Source organism: Sinohyriopsis cumingii, chromosome 3 (genome assembly GCF_028554795.1).
Source record: "Sinohyriopsis cumingii isolate HCF-2022 chromosome 3, ASM2855479v2, whole genome shotgun sequence".
NCBI classification, from domain to species: domain Eukaryota; kingdom Metazoa; phylum Mollusca; class Bivalvia; order Unionida; family Unionidae; genus Sinohyriopsis; species Sinohyriopsis cumingii.
Genome location: NC_142963.1, coordinates 71,096,866 through 71,114,908, shown reverse-complemented (window position 1 = coordinate 71,114,908; position 18,043 = coordinate 71,096,866). Strand labels below are relative to the sequence as shown.

The window sequence follows — 18,043 nt, the reverse complement described above, 5'->3', positions numbered from 1 at the left end:
AAAACGAATCTAATGGAAAACTATGCAGAATGATGATATTTTCCATTTAAATATTTTATTTTAGGAGGGAAAAATCTTTGTTGTAAAATATCATGAAAAATCATTTAAAAATTCAATACATCTATATATATATATATATATATATATATATATATATATATATATATATATATATATATATATATATATATATATATATATATATATATATATATCGACAATATTAATGGAAAAAGGCTTCATAATCTTTCTTCGATATTTTTGTGATCATTACTTATTGCAGCCAATAAGCGTTTGAAAGAAATTAAATATTACAGATGCAAATATCAGCCATTTTGTTACATTCCAATCTTACACTGCGTGGCAAATATTTCAGGGGCACGAACCATGGACGTACTTTCAGAAATATACAAATTTTTACATTCTTGTTACAATTGTAACTTGCAAAGAATTAGGAGAATTTTTAAACATTTTTCAACTCTGAATAAATTAAACAGTTGTAGTCGAACACATTCTATGGCGATTTTAATAGTTTCACGCAATATTGTAATATAAACTTTAAAATTTACGTTAAGGGCATGAACAATAGCAGGTCGATGATATTGAGCAGACTTAATGACTGACCAGAAAGAAAAATAAAAACAACGAATATAAAATAGGCAAGCCAAAGACGAACTCAAATGGTTTCTCATGATGTCAGTGACTGGTATTGTAGTTACCTGTGGAAATGAGACACGTGAGTTTTATTAGCCTCATCGAAGGTAACTATGCTCTATTGAACGATACATTGTTTTTATTTAATAATGTCCATTCTTATTCGTAAAAGTACAATTATATGCTTTTTACCAAAGTATCTGACTGCTTTGTAAACTATCTGCACAGTACAGCTTTGCTAAAGAGTTGGTCTAATTGAATTGAAATCTTCGGCTTTTTTCCCCAGTACGACAGACATGACGGGTTTTAAGAGTCACACAATAGACACGTTACCAAAAGAGGTCTCTTCGATCCACCTACAACAGCTGTTAAACGCTCCCAATTCTTTTCTTCCCTCTTTTAATTGTGTGTGTGTGTGTGTGTGTGTGTATATATATATATATATATATATATATATATATATATATATATATATATATATATATATATATCTTTCTCTCTCTCTTTTGCTTCGTCTGTTTGACTCGAAGATAGCTCTCGTTCTTAATTATTAACGGTTGGGGTTTTATATTAAGCCAAAGATACTGAAAAAGTTCACTTGTCATTTTCTAAATATTGTCTTGGTACAGCTAAGTCTTCTCCAAAAGAATTCATATATAATAAATTAGGAAGAAGTAGTAAGCAGATTATAAGATAACGAAGTATTTTGAAATGTTGGCTTTAAACTAAAAATGCCAGAAGACAAATATCCTAAACAATACTAAAATTTAGAACTAAGATGTGAGAACAGTTCTGATTGAAAGGGCTAACAATTATAAAATTATTTTATTCAAGTATGGGTTTTTCAGAGATGTGATGATAATTTTGGCAAAAGCTGCAGGATGAGATTAAGTAAATGGATAGACTGCGTTTCTAAAGGCCATTGAGAACAGAATTTATTTGTCAAAGATATCTAGAATTTTTAGGAGATAGCAATTTTTGTTATATACTGACTATGTCTAGTGTGCGGTACTTTCCAATCAGAGGCAACACAGGAAGATATGAAAATGTTTGTTATAAAGAAAGACTGTCAAATTTGGAATGCTAATATCGAAACTGATTTCCATTTTATTAATGCACGTCCGCTGTATTCATTACAAGAAAATATTTACCCACCTTTTAATATAAATAAACTCCAACTATAGAAAACTTTCGTTATTTTATTCAAAGTGCTACTAGAAAATTTCTGATGACTAATTTAGCATTGTTTACTATAAAAGCCTTAATGATTAGAGATGCCGTTCTCTCATCAACTCCTGCTACACAGACACTAGATCAATATCATAAAACGTATGTTTTCTCCATGCATGCGTATGGTTTTTTTTTAGTTTATACTGCTTGATTAATGTGTAATATAAATTGTATTTCGGGCAATTAAAAATATATAACTGATAACTGGCATGTATAACATTTCCAATGGAGTCAGTGGGATTTAAAAAAAAAAACAATATTGTTTGTTAAAAAAAAAGTATATTTATGTGCATGCATGTATGTGTGTTCTACAGCGTGCGCTAAACCACAGCTTGGCTTGACATCATTTAGGCTAACATTTTCTCGTAGTAAGCGGTACTTACGTTATAACGATATAATGTATATCAATTATCAAGTAGATGCCATTTTATTTTTAGTGTGAGTTGAAAATATTGTGAATTCGTTTCGAAGCTGCGTCTGGTATAATTAGTCCAGCTTTCACTGCAAAGTTTCAGAGATCGCGCTAAGCAGAACACATTTCATGCGTAATTTGTGGATAATTAAATAGTGAATGATGACCGGTAAATAGGTGCCTTAAAGTCTAAGAAAAGAATGAGAAAAATCAAGCTTGATATTATTTCACACCGGGATGTTGGTGCTGCAACTATCTATACAGAGAACAGTGTCTGAGTGCGCGAACACAATCCGTTTTTTCTGCGATCTTTCTCTTTATAACGATATTTATAATGCACACGTGAAGAGTATTCAAACAGGACTGAATAATAAATAGTTCACTATATAACAAAGTTCTTTATTGGTGAACAGTATATCAGCGCGTCCCTTAAAAGTATTACCCACTCACCTCTACAAACTTATTCAGACTGATTATTCAATTACAAAATGCCATTCTGTATCCCCCTTAAAGGTATGTTGTTTATATATTGGACTTCCAACTGCATTTTTGGACGATGTACTGCTTCAGGAACTTTAGGAAGACCGCAGATTTATGCGTTGTCATGGAGCAGATGGATTCCATGGGTACCTGCAGGCGGACGGATGGTTCGGTATGGCTCCACAACTGTTGGAAACACTCTGGTGGCATACAAATGTCACGTGACACTAACAGAGTCAGGCACAGGTTTCTGGATGACTTGGACGTTTGCATCGAAACTAATCCAATAAAACTCACCTCACAGTCTCGATTACCTCGAGCGATTTGTGGTCTCTGCTAGTTTTGCTTCGAGTCGAACTTCATTATTTTCTCTTGACAGAACTATCTTTCACTGTCTATAAAGCATCTTTATCAATGACTCCCTTCACAGCAGCCTCTTCCCGCTCACCAATCTCCGACAAAGGTCTTCCAAAACACGGATCATCTACTATGGATTCACGAACATCTATTAAACAATGAAACCACCTCAAAATTGTAGGATACGACAGAGAATGGCTTACCCAAACTGTATCCACGCTGGCCTTGATATTAGTCAGGTAGTACCTAAAAGCGTTCGGATTTTACCGTACGCTCTTTGTACAGTTGCATAATTGTTCTCCTTCTCCGTTATTTTACCTGTCACTGCCATCTGCCTACGTTACATCACATGCAAACTTCCAGAATCTTTCAGACACTTCTCTACAACAAGGGGTCATTTTTAGCATTGACATCAGATTTATACTTTCGCAGATATAATGTATAAGAGACAAGTGTATGTTTTGGACCAAAAGAAAAAAAAACAGTAATTAAAAATGCATATAATGAAGATAATTAAATACGGAGGATAATTTGCTCTTTGGTTTTTAATATTAAAGCAGGAAAATAGCGTTTAGTGTATTGCAACGTTCAACATTGTCGACTAACATTGGAGTTGGACGCTAGAAACACCATAGATACAAATATGAAATCAACACAGCAACTAAATATAGGTTTTACAAGAAAACTGAGGCGACGAGAATACAAAATAATAGTTCTTCAAAATAGAACAAATGCCACAAGGTCAACAAACTACATCAACAATATTGTACCTCTGTAGGGATGGACCATTTCATTCTCCGATGGGGGAGGGATATACCTCATAAAACAATAGCAATATCTCCCTCTGATTTATAGAAGAAAGACTTTACTGGATTAGTCTATACATAATTTTAGTTGCAAATAAAACTGTGTTGTCACAAATAAATATCCAGGTCAGGAAGAAAATTCACATCACCCCACGCCACCGCCCCGAATAAATTGTGAAATCTTTCACGCAAATTAAATCAAAAGTAAACGCAACGAAGTCTAGGTATTTAGACGACCAATACGGTAAAGTGGTAAATCATTACTCGCAGCATTGTGTATTTGTGCGGTAAATCAGTACTTGCAGCATTGTGTATTTGTCTATGCAGTTCTAATATAGACCTGAAGTTGTATAAGGGGCATTTTCAGTGTGTGTGTGTGTGTGTGTGTGTGTGTGTGTGTGTGTGTGTGTGTTTGATATGCTTGTTGCTTGTTTGATTATGTTTTCTAAATCTCAATATTATTTTAAAAAAGGATAAAAAAATAAAATGATGCATTACAATCTGAAGCTAGTTTCAGTTAAATTGTCTTAATAGAAATAAGTTGTAAATTGTCCAGAATCACTATTAAATTTGTAATATTTAAATGCTATTCAAGAAGTGACTCCCTATATATATATATATATATATATATATATATATATATATATATATATATATATATATATATATATATATATATATATATATATACATACACACACACACGGAATATATGATAGTAATATTTGTTGTATATATATATATATATATATATATATATATATATATATATATGCCTACCTAAGTTTGAATTGTAAGCAGGAAATAATGAAATATGTTATCCTAAACTTGCAGATGTTCTGGTAAAAATTCAAGGTGTACTCTTCGATAATACGAATCTCATCACCTGCCGTTATCAACATATCGCTGAAAAGGAATCTAGACATTAATTACTTCATAGCACATGACCAAAGTATACGACATTAAGATATAGTGGCCATGTTGCCAACGAAATGTTTTGCCAATCTGGATTATGAATTATGTCAGTTTGTCTTCCTATTTTATAATAGGATAAAGTTTCTGCGTCATAACATAACTGGAGCATGTTATTTATTACGTCCCAGATGTCACTTTTTATGGGGTCAGTTAGTGAAGATGTGAAAGCAAAGCGACACAGAACGGATACGGTTTTATATCAGCGTATGCTGCCTGTGTCACGTTAACCCCATTTTCACTTCATAGTCGTAGTTTTGAACCTTATAGAACTTGTTATTACTCTTGTGTAATTTAATCTTGAACTGAACGAATATCGTCTGTAAAGTTCTAAGTTTCGCCATTGATCAGTGTAAAACGTTTTTAGTGCAGTTCAAGGTGGACACCATGTTCACGTTAATACGGTGATTCGAGTCTACCTTCGGCTTTCGTGAGATGACTTAAGGAGGACGGATGACGATAAAATTAATGATCCTAGGAAGAAATAAGACAGGGAAGAGCTAAGAAAATTATTTCATCTGATGTATAAATTATTAGTTTAAGCCGAAGTATAGTACATTTGAACTATGAATACAATTCAACTGTATTTCCCACATAGAAACCAACCATTTAATTTTCGGCTTGAAAAAAAGTATTCGTGTTCTGATTTACTGAAGAAACGAATCTATCATATTCATTATATATGTTGAATTGAATTGAATTCAATTTAAAACAAGTATCCTGGCTCAAAGGTCCCAGTCCACTCATCCCAAAAAGTCTAATTGTCGGTCTTCTAGCACGGAAATACAGGCGAACGCGGCTTAAAATATTGCTCCAGTGAAAATAAATTTCTTTTTAATAAAAACATATCCACCACAATTTTGTTTTTCTCTTGCCTAGTACAAAATATTGAAGAAAACAACATAATATTAGTTTTATATGTTACAACTGTTATTGGACAGCCAAACCGTGACATTCGTAAAAATACACAGGTCAAAACTAAAATTATACGAACTTAGTGGATCTTACATGTTCTAAACGGTATGTCGTATACATGTTGGATAGCAGACAACCAACGTCACCGGTGTCACCAAAATATTGCAATATCATCAACGATATGCTATAACTTTATTAAAACCTTATGAGCAAATATGAAATACTGTTCATGTTCGATCCTCGTGTTGATATTTGATGAGATATCTACCACTGTAAATAACAATAATCGAGAATGGAAAGGCCCAGTGTTAAGTGCCTGCTGTAAACAAATCAACCAAAATAATAAAAAACATACAAGTACAAAATGCAAACTGTGCAGTACTACTGTCCTTATTAACATCAGATTAAGTTTGCCCTTGAATGTGCCCCCCTGCCCCATACACACACACACACACGGTTAATTAAGACAAGAGAAGCATAGACCAGCAGTTCATAAATACAAACTAGAACGCTCTTTCTAGATTTCCTTTTTCCAGGCCCTCTTAGTCCAGTGATAGGATAAATGCTCTAAAGGGATCTATAAGCTGTGATAATCTCTCTCCATATTTTCATTCTGCTGAGGAGAAGCAAGCAAGTTACGTATTTTGTATTTTTCAGACCCAAACGTTGTACTTGCTTTTTTATTATCTTGGAACGTGTTGAGAGCACACTGAAGAACTCCACATAAAATGTTTTCATGTAATTCGTGTAATCTTCATGAAGTTTGTATATGATACAACTTCGAATGGCAGCTGCAGTGGTCTTTCAGCACTAGATTTCATGATCACCATTTGAGACGGTGCACAGATTTGGACGTCACGACATTTTGAACTGTCATAGTAGTGGTTTTATGAATATTTGTGAAATGGTCTTCGATGACATCAAGCCATTGTAGCAGCTACTCGGGGTCTGCATTGCAGTTCTCGAAGACAAAGTTAAGGAGAGTCCTAACTGAGACTGATCAACTTGAGGAGGGTCCTAACTGAGACAGTCTGATCAACTTGAGGAGGGTCCTAACTGAGACAACCTGATCAACTTGAGGAGGGTCCTAACTGAGACAGCCTGATCAACTTGAGGAGTGTCTTAACTGAGACAATCTGATCAACTTGAGGAGGGTCCTGAGACAGTCTAATCAACTTGAGGAGGGTCCTAACTGAGACAGTCTGATCAATGATTTAGTTCCTCGTGCCATGAAATGTCATGCATTCGTTTCGTTCCTTTCATAACTTTTCATTACTTTCTGCTTACCAGAATGCCATGTATCACACTGATTGATGGTAAGTGCTTCTTGCATCCTAATATGTTTAATGATCGTCAGTTTTCTGTCATGGCAGTGGATGTTTACAGTCACAGGCCAGATAATAGCGTGAAGGTAATATTCATAGATACTCTGCTTCATCTTTGAGGACTCGAAGTCTTTGCACAAAGGTGTACAATATCTGTTTGCCTGGCATTATTCCCCACCCCATGTCTCTCATCGATAATGATACTTGTCCTTGGGTCTTTATCTACATTGTTCTCAATAAGTAATGGCCGATTTCTGCCTCAATTGCCTCGTAACAGAAATCCTTATAATTGTACCATACTGTTGTGTTATATGGAGTAGTTATGTCTCTGATGAATGCCTCTGATATGTATATATTTCCAGTGAAGTGCATGAAACACATTAGCAATCATGAAGTTCACTCAAAAGTTCTGATTATATGAGCAAGGTTAATAGACCTAAGATAGTTACGATGTAAAGTATGGACTCAGATCACAATTATTACTTCCGGATGCCCAACAATATGCAGTCCTCTTCTATTTTTAAAGCATTTTTATTTTGTTGTGGTGATCCTTGGCTAATTTTTAGACATTATTGGTATACTGGTTTAAAGAATGCATTCCCCTCGTCGCGTAGCGAACAACAAAGAGAGTGGTTGCGTATATTCATTGTAAACACTGGTCATGAAATCATGGAGTGATGTTTTTTCATGTCAAGGTCAATTGCAATACTTAAGAAATCATTAAAATAATTGGTTTGAAAACCGTTATGTATTTTTTCTTGTCAAAGAAAGTTTTCGTACGCAGCTGCCCGCCTGGTACTAATTATAAAAAAAGATACGAATCAGTCAAGATATCTGTAAACAGCGCGTAGAGGATATACAGGTTTAGGAGGTCACAATTGGTCGATAATGAGAAGTCAGAATTATGTTAAATTATCGTTGAAAGCTGATATAATCATTAACTGAAACATGACGGAGATAAGGTTGCACTCGTGCACTATTAGTGTTTTACTGACTTGATTTAGGAATCACAATAATAAATGAAGCAGTTTATTCTTTATGTGCAGAACAGATAACCCAACCACATGTAGTTTTAAAACAATGCCACGATATGTATGGCTTTCTCAACAATGGAGCACACATACATGATGGTTAAATGCTATAATGTGTGTGTGTGTGTGTGCGTGCGTATGAGAGAGAGAGAGAGAGAGAGAGAGAGAGAGATACAGAGACAGAGACAGAGTGATTTGGAGTTTTAACGCAGCTTTCAGTCACAGACGGGGGGTGGGGTCCATTGGGATAAACTCCTTGATAGGGTTTTTGCCCACCGCCTCATCTGTTTACTGTTTCTGTGTTACTTTAGTTCGTAGTTGGTTGATAATTATTTGTGGTGGTGATATTTCTATATAATGGCAGACAGTCCTGATTTAGTTGGGTTGTGATCAAAGGCTGGGGTGGGGATTTCCGTATGGGATAAACTTTTTAATAGAGTTAATTCCAGCCGCCCCTTCTGCTAACTCTTTTAATAGGCTGTTGGTGGAGTTTAATTAAATGAGATGATGGTATTTTTGTGCAATGGTAATTAGTCCTGTGTACATGTTGGATGGTATTTTTGTGTAATGGTAATTAGTCATGTGTACATGTTGATTGTTATTCTGATGGTTTGGTAGTTCATATTTTATCGTGTCTAATTTGCACGATGTTATCTATGTATTGAATTATCTCATCATATAAGCTTTTATCCTCTATGTTGTCTGTGTATTATAAGGATTTTTTCTGAAAAATCCCTATTTAATTTTTAATTTTCTGTATTACAGCATCCCTTTCAGTCATATCGTTACAGTGTGTCTGCAGTGTGGCAGTTTATAGTGATGTCTATCTCTGGGGCATCTTGCCGCATACATGTAGCATCGTGTCCCACCCAGTTACATTATTCTGATACCAGACCGACCAGTCCTAATACTAACCTCCTAATGCTGAGCGCCAAGCGAGGCAGCTGTAAGTACCAGTTTCATAAGTCTTTGATATGACTCGGCCGGGGTTCGAACCCGCGACCACCCGCATCCTAAGTGGATGCTCTAACCACTTAGGCCACCGGAGTGCTGTAAGATGAAGATGTAGCCCTGATCATTTAGAAAATGAACGATACTGAATAATCAATAACAATGTGTTTTCATGCTTTATTACAGCAATTGAGTGTGTGCCGTGTGTCGTATACCACCACATCGACTGAAGAATCGTTTCAGTATGACCTCGTTACCTTCGTGCTCCACGCATTACAAACAACCATTACAGTTTACTGGCCAAATAACAATGTCATTCCATTATCTAGGAATATGCCGTTCAGTAAACAATTTTATAAAAGTTATAGGTCGCGTTGAGAACAAAAGATTGTAGAATTATCAAATGTATTTGATGAAGAAAAACGAGCACTGTAACGAGACACAAACTTGACATCGTGTCTGGCACAGGATAGATAGTGTGCAGAGTTGTGTGTCGGAGAAGTTTCGAGCCTAGTTAACAAAATCTAAGACAGTTGGGAGAACGAGTGAAAACAAAACAAAATCTTAAGTATGAACCTATTGAAAAACATAAATGTAACTATGAAGAAGACAAATCTTTTGCTATATTGAAATTAAATAGTTGTCATTCCTGAACACATGACAGCCGCTACACATTTTAATTTTCTTAATGAATGTTTTCAATGTTTAAGAATTGTGCTCCAGAAATTACAAGAAACTATGCAACAAATCTTGTCCAATACTTGAACAGGAAACGGAAATATATGCCTTATGCACTGATAATGATTTGGAGAGAGCCAACAGATCATACTAGCAAATTTTACTTCTGCATGAGGCCTCCAGTTGGGAAAGGTGTGTCAAAGAAGAAAGGTGGACTATGCATTATCCAAACATTCCATCAGCTATACGCCCAGTACCCCACAGAGAAGGACCTGCGGTTGCTGATGCACCAGAATCATTCTCACTTGAGTCTGACGAGGAAGAGGAAAAGGATGAAACTTTTAGTCCTGAACCATCAAGGTCACACGACCCATATTTTCTCCCAGCCTCCTCCTCTTAACCATACCTCACAACACAAGGGGAACTGAATGACCTTGCCAGGAATTTGGAACTATCCAAGCTTAAGGAAGAGCTGTTGGGTTCCAGACCATAGCAGTGGAATCTCCTGGCAGGTGATGTTAGGGTTTTCATGTTCCGTGACCGTCAAAAGGATTGTGTCCCATTATTCTTCATGGAACATTATCTTGTATCCTACAACAACATCAATGGTGTGACGGCTGCCCTCGACATAATTCATGATCCATATGAAGGAAACCTATGAAAACATCAAACAACTTTTGAGGTGCATAAACTATGATCAATATCAGTGGCAGCTTTGTGGCGATTTGAAAGTTCTTGCTCTCTTGCTTGGTTTGCAGACTAGATGCACAGTGTACTGCTGTTTTCTCTGCGAATGGGATAGTCGTGCGAGAGATTTCCACTATATCAAGAGAGATTGGCCACTCCGACAGTCATTGGAGCCTGGGAGATAAAGTGTTCAGCATCCACCACTTGTTGAATCAAGGAAGATTTTGTTACCACCGTTTCACATCAAGCTGGGTCTGTCAAAGCGATGGACAAAATACAAACAGCTTTTAAGAAGTGCCGAGTAGACACTGAATAAGGACTAAACTATATATATATATATATATATATATATATATATATATATATATATATATATATATATATATATATATATATATATATATATATATATATATATATATATATATATATATATATATAACCCATTTTCTGTTTTTAAAGTGTTACATAAACAGGATAGGTGAAATATTATCACGTAAAGAGACCATAAACATATGAAAAAACCTAGGTTTACAATTTATGATTAAAACTCTACTATCTACACAATATACATATAAGTAAAATGTTAAATCTTAAATATCTTGGAAACAGTAGCCAGTCAGTTGTTTTAATTGTCATATTTGAATTCAGCACATCAGTATCCATAATAAATAGCAAATTGTATCTCCGATGCAGACTTCTAAAACTTTAGACCAATGTAACCATTGAGGCAGTAGTAGATTTAAGGGTGGTTCTTTGCAAAATATCCAACGTACTTAGTTTGTTGTTATTTTATTTTAAATGTCGAGAAAAAGATATGTATCAGTTAATGACTAAACATACTAAGTATTCGAAATAAGGCATTGAGGAAGAATAATGCCTTTTAAACAAAATGAATAGAGGAAGGATTATTGATTGATTTTCTTAATTTAAAAAAATTGTAAACGATTAAAAGGCAATCATATGGAATACAACAGTTATGTATCAAACTCATATCTTCGAATATATATATATATATATATATATATATATATATATATATATATATATATATATATATATATATATATATATATATATATATATATATATATATATATATATATATATATATATGTTGAGATGCATTGATATATATGCATTGCGTTCTTTAAACTATGTTACATTATAAATTAAATTTGAATTATGAAATTTGTGATAAGACTGAAAAAGTTGTCTATCCAGTGGATTGTAGGATGAAGATCGTCATGTCCAACCAACGTGTTATAGGGTGTAGGTCCGTTATGTTCAGCCAACTGGTAGTAGGCTGAAGGTTGTTATGCCCAACCGACGTGTTGTTGGATGAAGGTCGTTATATCCAACCAACATGTTGTAGGGTGTAGGTCCGTTATATTCAGCTAACTGGTGGTAGACTGAAGGTCGTTATACCCAACCAACGGGTTGTTGGATGAAGGTAGCCATGTCCAACATATGGGTTGTACGGTGTAGGTCGAGATGTTCAACCAACTGGTTGAAGGATTAAGGTCTTTATGTCCAACTCATATATGTTCTGGACGAGGACAATGATGAATGCTGAGTTCAAAGAGACTTTACAATAGTTCCATTGGTATGAATTTGTTTGATTGTTTAGTTTACATTTCTAAATCATTTTACCGATATTACCTGTAGATAATATAGGCGTCGAATCTACAGTCGATCTATTAAGTTAGAACTTGTTACGCAACTGGGACTTTGTTGTCCGCTCAAATGGGCTCTCGTCTACTCAGACTTCCTGCACTCAGTATATGCAAGAATTTGCGAGTCATGCTCGAAGATGGTTGCCATCACATAAGGATAGCAGGCATGTACCATAATTCGTTCAACTTTATACATTTATTAACAAATTACCCTTAATTAACATTTTAATAATGTTCCTCCCTTGCTTCAAAGATCATTTCTTTGAAGAACGTATCTCTAGTCTTGAAATTTCACCTTATGTAGCCATTCTCTGCATGAACTATCCCTCATAGGCTCATCTGGAGTTTATAGGGGTTGATGATTTTAAGACAAACCTGGAAAATCATTGCAAAGGACATGCAATTATAACTGATTTAAGATATACATTAATGTCAAGAACGTGTCAGTCAGCCTATATGTGGATTTCTGAATTTCGGTTTTATTACCTTTCGGACTTTCTTTAGTTTATGAAATTCACAAATTGTGCGCTTTATTTCTTCTACTTACGACAAACCTACGGAGAAGGTATTAACTTTTGAAATTACGCGCAGACTTAATATTCATCCAACATTGCGCTTAAATTTATCTTGGGTTTCTTGAAAACCAATTAGGAAGAAGCAAAGAAAAAGTAATTCTGGTTTCTCGGGATTAGAACAACTCAACGCGAATATGGGTTTGTCTTGCACTTCAATAATTTTGTGCAAATAAGAGAGGTAATTCTCTTATCTCCAAACTTAATTTAATATTCCCTGCCAATTTAGCCTACTGAGTCGATTTGTTTCAAGATTTCCTTGCTAATAAAAACAGATGCAGATTTTAAGATCTTGAAAGGCTATGACAGGCTTTAGTTTTGTTTCTTTGTCTTTGTTTGCACGGTTCAGTTTTTTTGTGAAAGATGTTTTAAAAATATTTTCAGACTTCTGTTGAATTAAATTAATTAGAATACATTAACTAGATTAAATTAATTAGATTCTTTGAAAGAAAAAAAAATATCTTTAAACCGTGGATGAACGATATGTAAACACTACTGGATTTATAGAAGTTACATGTCATCAGTATGTTTTGTTTGTGTACAGTTTTGCAGAAGATTTTTTTTTAAAAGTTTGTCAAAATCGAATACTGAGGTTTCAATTTAATATTATTTTAGAATCTTTGAAACATGAAAATTGTATTTTCGTTTTTCGTATGTCTACAGTTTGTTAGTTCTATTTTTGAGTTAATGCGTGCCAAAACCTTCCTCCTATCAAAGTTAGAGCAGGCCTTGCCTCCCCAGATTGCCTGCTGCACAGCCGTAACGGTGGAAAATGAATTCGGTACAGTTTTACGACGATGCTGTCTAGTTCAGTGCCTAATTGCGACCTAGGGACTTGTAGAGCATATTCCTTCCCTACAGTGTGCATCACAGAGAACATACCTACCGGCACATAAGTTACCCACCTTCTTAATAACTAACAGTATTATTTTATTTAGTTTAAACTGTTGCAAAATACGAACTTACAAAGGCATACTCTTTAACTGTTCCATAACTAGTCGGCAGCAAAGCAAGCGTGCTTCTTGTTTGAATTTCTTTGTTCTTATTTAAGTGGAAGAAATTTTTCGTTTTCTTTATTGTCATTTCTTTTTTCTGTTTTAATAGATACCATCTTGGTGTTTATTTATATCTGGTCTGATGTTAGGACTTGCTTAAATCTATCTCTGTGACATTTTCTTCTAATATTTGCAAAGAATATTTTATGATTTGACCGCCGATAATATGCCGGCAACCAAACTGAGAATGTGTTTAGCAATTAAAAGCACATGATAATTATTCGTTGTTGTACAAGGTTTACTAGATCGCTCCATATTTTACGCTGCTTTCTTCGTTTAATAATTCATTTCCTCTTCTTGAACGCACATTCTGACAGTATGCGACACTTGAAACTTAATTCCATTTGCAATTACAATTCCGTAAATACTCTCCAATTGTCACGAATGGTTGCCGATCTATCCCACAGCGGCACACATAACATTATAAAGGCCCAAAGTTTTGTTAATGTAATGTAAATTTTACGTTATGGTATTTCTGACTTTAATGTCATTTATTCAAGGCAAAGATAATTCAAAACATGACAACTTCTCTTCAAGTTGTAAATTTGTACAGCAAGAACTAATGAGTCTCGCAAAGTTAGGGAAAAAATTTAAGAGATATTTAGATATTTTTAACAAAAGTTTTAAAGACTACTCCGGAGGCCTAAGTGGTTAGAGCGTCCACCTCGGATGCGGTAGGTTGCGGGTCCAAATCCCGGCCGAGTCATACCAAAGACTTGTAAAAAAAATGGTACAAACAGCTGCCTCGCTTGGCGTTCAGCATTAAGAGGCTAGTGTTAGGACTGGTCGGCCTGGCGTCAGGATAATGTGACTGGGTTCGACATGATATTACATGTTTACGGCATGATGCCCCAGTACTAGACATCACTATAAACTGTCACTCTGCAGACATTCTGAAAATTGTTAAAGCTATGTCAAAAATCCGAATCACACACACACACACACACACACACACACACACACACACACACACAGACAGACACAAATGTTACACAGCAGTAAGTACCTTGGCGTTCTGTAAAAAGAAATTCTACCAATTTCGGTATGTGGGTTTAGCAGCCAGCAGAAAGAGAAAACAAGCTGGGGAGGACAGCTGAAAATCGGGTTAAGGCTTTCTGTGTCTCGGTGAACATTTTAAGAGATGTCGTATTCAAACGATGCACGTGATCTACCAGCACGCCACCTTGGTGTTCTGTAAAAAGTAAATTCTACCAATTTCGGTGTGTGGGTCTACCAGCCAGTAGAAAGAGAGAAGCTGGCAAGGCCAGCTGAAAATTGGGCTAAGGCTTCCTGTGTCTCTATGAAAATAATAAGAGATGTCGTAATCAAATGATACGCATGATCTACCAGCACGTCATATATCATCTTGTTAAAATAGAATCCTACACGGGGTGTGGTAAATTTTTACACCTAATTATTGTGACTTCGCCTATATCGGAACTATTTACTGCAGGAAATAAAACTAAATATGTGCAAAGAATTTACATTTACAGAAGTTTCGGCTGAGGGACATTGAAAACAATAGTATAGATAACTAGGCTAGCATGGCTGCAACAAGATTTGAAGCATTCACTGCAAAGAATACTATAAAACATGTTTAAAAGAAAGAACAGTTTATGTTCATATAATGAAACAGAATGTATAGTCTATTACATTTTTCTGTGACCGCTCCGGTGGCCTGGTGGTTAGAGCGTCCGCCTCGGATGCGGAGGGTCGTGGGTTCGATCCCCGGCCGAGTCATACCAAAGACTTACAAAAATGGTACAAAAAGCTGCCTCGCTTGGCGCTCAGCATTAAGAGGTTCGTGTTAGGACTAGTCGGTCTGGTGTCAGGATAATGTGACTGGGTGGAACATCATGCTGCATTTCTGCGGCATGATGCCCCAGTGCTAGACATCACTATAAACTGCCACATTGTAGATATCGTAGCTATATGACTGAAAAATTGTTAAAGCTACGTTAAAAATCCAAATCACACATTTTTCTGTGATAAAACACTCACTTACCTACTAATTTTAATTTGTCCTCTGTCTTTCTAAATCGAATATGAAGCAACAACTCATTCAATAGATCATTTTTGCAGATACTGTTTGTCCCAATGCTTCTGTCTGAAACAAAAATTAAAAAAGAATTAAAGGATATAATTAAACGTGATTCCAACTATTACAGGGCATACTGAAATGTGATATTGGGTATTGCTAGGTATACTGAAATGTGATTATAACTAGTACAGGGTATACTGAAATGTGATATTGGGTATTGCTAGGTATACTGAAATGTGATTATAACTAGTACAGGGTATACTGAAATGTGATATTGGGTATTGCTAGGTATACTGAAATGTGATTATAACTATTACATGGTATACTGAAATGTGATATTTGGTATTGCTCGGTATACTGAAATGCGATTCCAACTATTACAGGGTATACTGAAATGTGATATTTGGTATTGCTAGGTATACTGAAATGCGATTCCAACTATTACAGGGTATACTGAAATGTGATATTTGGTATTGCTAGGTATACTGAAATGTGATTATAACTAGTACAGGGTATACTGAAATGTGATTATAACTAGTACAGGGTATACTGAAATGTGATTATAACTATTACATGGTATACTGAAACGTGACATTGGGTATTGCTAGGTATACTGAAATGTGATTATAACTAGTACAGGGTATACTGAAACGTGATATTGGGTATTGCTAGGTATACTGAAATGTGATTATAACTAGTACAGGGTATACTGAAACGTGATATTGGGTATTGCTAGGTATACTGAAATGTGATTATAACTATTAGAGGGTATACTGAAACGTGATATTGGATATTGCTAGGTATACTGAAATGTGATTCCAACTAGTACATGGTATACTGAAATGTGATATTGGGTATTGCTAGGTATACTGAAACGTGATTGTGGTTATTACAGGGTATACTGAAATGTGATGTTAACTATTACAGGATATACTGAAATCTGATATTGATTATTGCTAGGTATACTAAAATGCGATTATGTCTATTACATGGTATACTGAAATGTGATCATAACTATTTCAGAGTATACTGAAATGTGATTAAGACTATTACAGCGATTGCTGAAATGTGATTACGTATATTACAGGATATAATGAAACGTGATCATGACTATTTATGGGAGTACTGAAATGCGATTATGTCTATTACTAGGTATACTGAAATGGGATTATGTCTATTACTAGGTATACTGAAATGGGATTATGTTTATTACTAGGTATAAATGGGATTATGTTTATTACAGGGTATACTGAATCGTGATTATAACGATTGCAGAAAATGTGATCAAGGCTATTTCAAGGTATACTCAAATGTAAGTATGTCAATTACATAGTACCCTGAAACGTGATTGAGATTATTACAGGGTATACTGAAACGTGATTATGTCTATTACAGAGTATACTGAAATGTGATTGAGATTATTACAGGGTACACTGAAATGTGATCATGACTATTCGAGGAATACTTAAATGTGATTATATATATTGCTGAGTATACTGATATGGGATTGTGTTTATTAGAAGGTACACTGAAACGTGATTATCACTATTACAGTGTATACTGAAACGTGATTATGACCTTTACATGGTATACTGAACCATGATTATAACTATTTCATATGCTTCTAAATAGAGCTTGATAAAGTGAAAACTGCTATTTACGGATGAGGTACAGACCTTCATAAAGACGCTGCAATATCGCTGCTAAGTAAGCGTCTCTGCAATCTGACGATTTACTATAAAATTTTAGATATTATCCCTACGCTGATCAACTCGGAGGTCACGTCTGTATGTTAATAGGTAAACCACGTTGGCCCATTACTTTCTTAGTTTTTGTATGACTTTCTAAGGTCATTCTAATATATATCCTGATATTAATTCAAACTAAGTTCAATTCTTCGTAAAGAAAATGTATTAACATGTGTTTATCAAAAAGTTAAATTGCCTATATTTATTGGAGAATTTCCGTCGTCAGATCTTCATCTTTGGAGGCGCGTAGTTTTGCTTGTTGTTAAGCTGTTACATTTCTAAGGTAAGTAAATCGTACATGTAATCCTCAATCCAATAATGCCCAAATTAAAGTGACTGGTTATGAACAACACCGGAACTAGCGAAGTTGATCCGTAAAACTGGTGGAACTGTCAAGGTGGCTATGAAGTAGAACTTATGGTCAAAATGTTAAATAATATAAGTAATAAATTA

The 18,043-nt window shown here is 35.0% G+C and overlaps 1 protein-coding gene across 14 annotated transcripts in view; it reads right to left on the bottom strand.

Annotated features, from left to right (window-relative positions):
* LOC149803077 (FMRFamide receptor-like) overlaps positions 1-18,043 on the bottom strand; it is a 318,116-nt gene that overhangs the window by 16,631 nt on the left and 283,442 nt on the right. For 8 of the 14 annotated variants that reach the window (XM_089952652.1, XM_089952653.1, XM_089952659.1 and 5 more), the window contains one exon: positions 15,811-15,908. Coding sequence is in view for 6 of the 14 variants with exons in the window: in XM_089952662.1 (XP_089808788.1) it covers positions 15,811-15,908 (98 nt within the window). In the remaining 8 variants the exon portion in view is untranslated. Of the gene's footprint in view, positions 1-9,258; positions 10,753-15,806; positions 15,909-18,043 lie in introns of those variants that run through there. The other 6 variants (XM_089952664.1, XM_089952665.1, XM_089952660.1 and 3 more) reach the window with 2 other exon arrangements.